General features: G+C 42.8%; 2 protein-coding genes across 2 annotated transcripts in view; one reads left to right on the top strand and one right to left on the bottom strand.

Moving 5' to 3' along the window:
* cstf2 (cleavage stimulation factor, 3' pre-RNA, subunit 2) overlaps positions 1 to 963 on the top strand; it is a 10,223-nt gene extending 9,260 nt beyond the window's left edge. Inside the window, exons 14-16 of the mRNA XM_025063345.1 lie at positions 189 to 229; positions 599 to 728; positions 856 to 963. Coding sequence (XP_024919113.1) covers positions 189 to 229; positions 599 to 724 — 167 coding nt within the window. The 3' untranslated portion in view covers positions 725 to 728; positions 856 to 963. The remainder of the gene's footprint in view (positions 1 to 188; positions 230 to 598; positions 729 to 855) is intronic.
* On the bottom strand, positions 757 to 5,937 carry nox1 (NADPH oxidase 1). Its single transcript, XM_008326480.2, is given in 14 exon segments — positions 757 to 1,628; positions 1,738 to 1,862; positions 1,958 to 2,104; positions 2,640 to 2,802; positions 3,264 to 3,505; positions 3,594 to 3,686; positions 3,773 to 3,896; positions 3,975 to 4,168; positions 4,508 to 4,625; positions 4,627 to 4,648; positions 5,232 to 5,316; positions 5,582 to 5,692; positions 5,787 to 5,882; positions 5,932 to 5,937. Coding segments are annotated over 14 exon segments (1,653 nt in total). The 3' UTR covers positions 757 to 1,501.
* Positions 5,938 to 6,722: the final 785 nt, after the last annotated feature.

Genomic DNA, 6,722 nt, shown 5'->3' with positions numbered 1-6,722 from the left:
GATAGATAGATAGATAGATGGATGGATGGATAGATGGATGGATGGATAGAACAGGTGAAAGTGTCCCTGTTTATGGCACGTCGCACAAAGCTAATTTGAACATTTGGATATAGGTATCAGATCAGATCGGAAAGTTTTGTTTTTTGTTTTTTTGCCAATCTTCGATCCTTACCCATCCTGTGTATCAGGTCAAGCCATCCCTAATTTTCCTAACCGTGTTGTTGCAACAGTAATTTTTGAAAAAAACACACCCTAGTCTATATTATAAGAAGACCAACACTTTTTAAATCAGACCCGGGGGGCTGGGTCAGGAGCAAAGAGATGGAGCGTTGGTATAAACTACGATAAATGACATGTAAAAGTCATGCATAAAGGCTAAAATGCTTTTATTATTTTCTACACCATCTATTGGGGAAATGCTGGCATTGCAGGGAAAAGGCTGAAATATAATGAGAATATAAATAAATAATATAAGTTGGACAAGTTTTGTGGGCTGGATTACAAAGCCAAACGGGCCACATCTGGCCCCCGGGGCCGTATTTTTTTGCCCATGCCTGGTTTGAATCATTAATATAATTTGTGACTATTTCTGTTGTAGGCGGCTCTGATCATGCAGGTCCTGCAGCTGACTCCAGAACAGATCGCCATGTTGCCTCCGGAGCAGCGTCAGAGTATCCTCATCCTCAAAGAGCAGATTCAAAAGACCGCAGGAGGAGCTCCATGACCAAGTGCTATTCTCTCTTTTTTTTTTTTTTTTTTTTTTTTTTTGCCTCATCAGCATCACTTTGTCATTTTATTGAAACTGATTAAAGAATTATATAACTGACATTATTAATCATTTCATTTTCATTTCAGATGTCCAGACCATCTCACCTCCAACTTGTATCTGAAGATTCTTCAATTTAGGATTTTTTTTGTTTTTGTTTTTTAATTTTAGTGTTTCCAATAAATAGCCAATACTCTAGTTCTCTAGTTTCTCATTTCAGAGTAAATAACAGTGATGCACCTAAAATTGCAGATCGCATTGAACATTTTTCATCCATTTACTCGACTCTTTAACCACTGTTGTCCTTAAAAAAAACAAACATAAAAAAAAGTTTTATCAGTTCTGTTTATTTACAATGTCTCTCGGTCGTCCAAGTCATGCTGTCCAAAGACGTTTCGAAACATTCAGCTGGACTCGCTCGGTAACTTTAACTCTTCAACCCTGTTTTTAACTCAGACTTCTTCCTATTGTTCTTCGGATGAATTGTTTAAGACACAGTTTAATAATAACCCATTGTTTACTGCAGGAGGAAGTAGATTTGAGGAATGAAACGGGGAAAAGCTTGAATGTGTTCAAGTGTGACCTGATGATTCACTGTTACGCAAAGGTTTCGGTGAACCCAGCTTGAACAATGGATTATCAGCGGTGACACTAATGTCTTTCTTAGTAACAGAAACGTCCCCAGTCTCTGAGGCTGTGATTGTCTTCAAAGGTTATTCTCGTCGTCTTGTCTGCTCAGAAGTTCTCCTTGTTGAAGTAAAACCTGGTTTTCCGAGGATCCACTTCAGAATATTTTGCACATTTCTTCTCCAGGACTTTTCCGAGTGCTTCTGGGCCGCACAGGAAAGTTCCCACCACAGATCTGAGAATGTCAGAATGAAATTTTTTTTCTTGTATTTAATGTGATTTGTGAGTTGTTAGTTTTTTTGTTTTGAGTTTTTAACTCTAGTTTGGAACTCCCAAAATCTTACGTTGGGTTCTCTTTGCGGATTTGTTCGAACTCCTTGTCCCAGACCGGTCGACCGTAGTGGGTCTTCTGTTTGAGTCCCGTGATCACATCCGTGTCGGCGTCCACCTGGACCTTTGCATGATCTGCCTGTTGTGGGAAACAGTGATTTAAACCAGTTGTCATAAGATTGGGTCAGCGTTTTGGACTTCGGACAGTAGCTTCACTAAAAAAACACTACTCACTATGTTCTGATCCCAGCCTGTCAGGAAAAGTTTGTAGGTCAGGAAATGACCCATCCCTCGTTCCTCCATCTCCTTCTCCAGAACGCACAGCAGGTCAGCGAACCATTCGAAGGCATGCGTTTCCCGACAGAGCCAGTAAAAGTAAATCTGGAACCAGGAAAGGATCATAAAATGATAACAAAAACAACTAACGTTTACAGCTGTGAGTCAGAGTCTGACAAGGGAGTGTCTGAAAATGAACGGTTTCAGAATCAAAGGCCACATTCGTGATGTAGACCAGGCACTGGCAAACTAAGGCCCGGGGGCTGGAGGCGGCCCGTTTAGCTTTTTAACTCGGCCCGCCAAACTTTTCAAAATTCTATAGTTAATTTGTATTATCATTATATTTCTGCCTTAGTGAATTTGTATTATCGTTATATTTCTGCCTTCTCCCTGCAATACCCATGTTTCCCCAATAGATGGTGTAGAACATGCTAAATGCATTTTAACCTTTATGCACGACTTTTTCTAAAAGCATTTTAACCTTTATGCACGACTTTTTCATGTCATTTATCTTAGTGGTGAGTGGATGTAGACTCAAGTGAAAGAGACGGGAATTTGAGGTAACTGGTCAAGATGATGATGATGATGGTGTTTGTGATGAGGAAGATTAAAATAACGACAGGCGCGAGGTCCTGCTTACCTTCCTGGTGCGCAGTTTAGGATTCCCTTCCTTGAACTTGTACCAGATGGATTTGAGGATGGAGGCAAAAGGCGTGACCCCGATGCCAGCTCCCACCAACATGCTGACCTCGTAGTCAAAGACGTCCTCGCTGGCGGTACCGAAAGGTCCGTCTACGCCCATCCTGAGTAAAATCGCATTAACACTTTTTAAGATTTGAAGTATTTCGAGGAGATCGTGTGTCCTAGCATCAGTGACTACAGATCCGGTCCGGTGTTTTCCGGTCTGAGGTCCACTGTCGCAGGACTGCTATTTCTAGTGTCAAAGATGCTTCTTACGTGCAGAAAGTTTTTAATGACCCATAAAATCAGCAAAAGGGAAGCTAGTACCAGTAAACGTGCTTTCATTTCTGCAAGAACTAACACCAGAAGATGTGTGACAGTACCAGGAACTTTGTTGTTGTCTACCATCAGAAACCAATTGGAATTGCTGGCACTCCTTCCCAAGTGCCAGTAAATCCACTTAGTGAAGTTCCTCACACAGAGGTGAGAGACAGGTGTGTCGAAACACTACGTGCTCTGGTGCCTCCTCAGTTATTATGCAATGAAATGAACTGTTTACGAAAGAGATGTCCCGTGATCTCACTTTGGTCCCTGAGCTCCCTCTGGCAGCTTCTGCATGATGTCGATCAATTTGTCCGTCCAGTCCCCAGCGGAGCGGATGTGGACGCTGAAGAAGTCTTCCTCGGGGGCGGACGTCATGGTAAACGGATGCCACTCCAGCTGAGAAATGGCCGGACAGTTGAGGAAGACGTATTGCCCCACGTCCATCTTAAAGCCGCTCTTCACCAGTTGCAGCTCCAACACTTTGGAAGGTCTCATCACAATCTGAAAGTCAGGGTTCAGTCCATTTAGTCACTGTTCGGTAAATACTCAAATCGAAGGATCCGGAAGACGAGTTTCAAATCCAACACACCTTCCTGTAATGGACTGTTTGCATAAAACGAACGAAGCGCAGCAGGCGTTCGCACACGTAAAAGAACATCGGTCCAATCACCCACATCCAGGTCTGAAAAACGGCAGAAGGAACAAGGTCACGGCCAAGGTTCTCGGGTGATAACCGGGTACTGATTTTTAAACCAAACGTAGACAAACCTTTGGGAAACCTCCAGCGAACGTAGGAAGAGGGCACTCGGGAATCAGACCCCAATCTTCAGGACGGTCTTTACAGAAGGTGAAGTTGTGAGCTTTTTCATTCTGCTGACTTCTCACGATACGCCTTGTGAGCGGACACACACGGGGTCAATAGCAGAACCGGGAGTAGAAACCGTAGCAGACCAGTAACAGTAACCCTTACCCTGCTCCGTGGAAGACCAGACCGGCGAAGAAGATGATGAACAGATGATGCGTGTACCAGAAGACCTCGAAGTAGTTGCGTCTGATCACCTCCATGGAGGAGGTGATGATGAGGATGAGAGCCAGAGTGATGACGACTCCCGTCAGACCTGCGATGGTGGTGAAGACGAAGTAGGTGGGAATCTGCTGAGGATCCTTGAGGACATGGAGAGGAAGACGGGCAGATGTAAAAGAGAAACGTAAACATGCGATCATCCCATAACAAAAAAAAAAAAACGAAGAAGGGCATTTTAAGTTTAAGTTTTTGTGAGCAACCAAGATGTGGCTGACACATTCCCCCAGCCCTGCGGGGGGCGCAAAAAATATGTATAACTGAAGACTTAACTGGTCAAGTTCCAAAATTCTGAAATCATTGAAAACTGCTATGGGGCTAGTTTTTAATGATCGTATCAAGTCTCGATATTATTTTGATGCTAACGACCGCATTATCGATCGGTATTTTGGATGATGATAACCATATTCTTTCGGACTCACAATGTCAGTTTTCCTGACGGGGTTCAAGTACGAGGTGTTCGCGCCGTCCTCCAGCGCGGACAGAGCTGTGCTCAGTTTGTCGTATACGCCCTGTCTGCTGTTGTTCAACCACTCCATGCAGGTGAGCGACCATGTGGACAGCTGCGGAGGAAGAAGGAAAGTGAAGCAAACCGGTTTCTGTACGGGTAAACATACAGTGCAGAAAACCAGAAGTTTTCAAAGGCGGGCGTGAACAAATATACGACTGAATACGGGTGGAGGAAATCTGAAGATAATTGATCATTATTTATTATTCATTTTCACTTATTTAATGAAATATCATTTTACAAAAAAAAATATCCCAAATATGAAGTGTTTGTTTATTTTATATTTTTCCAAATTCATCAAGCAGGCCGGATTGAACACCCTAGGGGGCTGGTTCTGGGCCCCCGGTCCATATGTTTGACACCCCTGATCTAGACTAGACTAAGACACAAGCCGAGTAGATTCCCTTCATGCGATTTTTTATTCTCCATAAGTTTATGACAACCGAAAGGCAAAAAGGAAGATAGGATAAAAATAAAGGTACTGTCAAGATAAAGTCACAGGACAAAGAGAGGCGTTGTGACAGATATCAGTGTTGAGTGAAGTCAGAGGTCATTTTTGTGTGTGTGGGTGTGTGTCTTTGTGTGCTGAAATGATTCAAACAAATGTTTGCAGTGGAGGAGAAAAAAAGACGGCTCACCTGTCATCAGACCAATCATGTAGGCAACCAGTTTGTGGAAAGTCAGGTTTTTGTCCAGTTGCTTCCGTATGGTTCGACCGCAGCACTGAAACAGAGAGCGAGACGCTGAGGTGAGGCGACTCACTATCAAAACAAAGACGCAAAGACGACGACGACGACGTAGGGTTTGTAGAAACGAACACGTGAATGAGCGCAACAAGTCTGAGGACAAAAAGACAGGGACAGAGACACAAATAGGACCACCAATCGATCGATCGATAGATCGACAGATAAATAGATAGATAGATAGATAGATAGATGTCTTATATATAGACGTCTTATATTAATAAGAGAGGTAGGAAAACCGTTACCATGAAGGAGCCTCGGATAAGAGACAGTAGGTTCCTGCAGACGGGCAGCAAAATCAGCATACAGTTAAAGTTTAGGACCGCAGCAGGAGCTCGAGCCCAGGCCAGAGCTGACTGAAAATAATCATCATAATAATAACGTTACATTGAAGCGAAGACAACAAATGAAATAAGAAAACATTGAATGAATCGTGATCAACATACTCACTCCTAACAGATGTCGTGTGTAGAAAAACTCATCTCCTAAATCATAGTAGAAGTAGTACCAGACAAAGAGGAAGATGTTGACTCCCATCCACAAGAACTACGGGAGGAAACACACACACAACACAAAAGATAGTATAAGACATCACATCCATGGGTTTGCGACTTATACTCGGGTGCGACTTATATATTAAAATATATAATTTCACGTTTGTTATTTTCACACCGACAGCCACTAGAGGGCACTCTAGGCTTGTGTACCAGTATCTGCTACTCCTGTACCAGTGAAAATATACATGTTTGTTATTTTCACACTGACATCCACTAGAGGGCCCTGGTGCAACTTATAGTTCGGAGCCACTTGTAGTCACTTGGCAAAAAAAAAAAAAAAAATCAAAAACAAAAAAATTGGATTTTTATTGACTGGGTGTCAAATGGGTTTTCTCTGTTCAACAGACCAGCGACCGTTTATGGTTCTGAACCCCGTGTGTCTGTCGCTGCCGCTCTCGACCCTTCTCCCTCGCATGACTGATCCACAGATAATGAGAGAGAATGAAAGGAGTCTGTGTCTCTGTGGAAAATGACACATTTGGGATCAGACTCTGAAACACCTGCAGTTTTTTCAGGGCTTTCAGTCCTGTCTTTCAGGCACCTGAAGTGTATTGTGGATCAGCGTCAGTTCTGTAGCTAGTCTTCAAACAAACTGAATGCTTAAAAAAAAACCAATCATGAATCTGGATCAAATAAGGCTAAAATGCTTTTATCATTTTCTATGCCATCTATTGGGGAAATGTGGGTATTGCAGGGAAAAGGCAGAGGAATAATGATAATAGAAATAAATTATGTAATTTGGAAAAGTATTGGTGGGCCAGATTAAAATGCTGAACAAGCCGCATCCGGCCCTCGAGCCTTAATTTGCCCATGCCTGGGTTAGACAGAC

Source organism: Cynoglossus semilaevis, chromosome 15 (genome assembly GCF_000523025.1).
Source record: "Cynoglossus semilaevis isolate Cse_v1.0 chromosome 15, Cse_v1.0, whole genome shotgun sequence".
In the NCBI taxonomy this organism is placed as follows: domain Eukaryota; kingdom Metazoa; phylum Chordata; class Actinopteri; order Pleuronectiformes; family Cynoglossidae; genus Cynoglossus; species Cynoglossus semilaevis.
The sequence above is the reverse complement of the archived record's forward strand: the minus strand, read 5'-3'. Positions and strand labels throughout refer to the sequence as shown.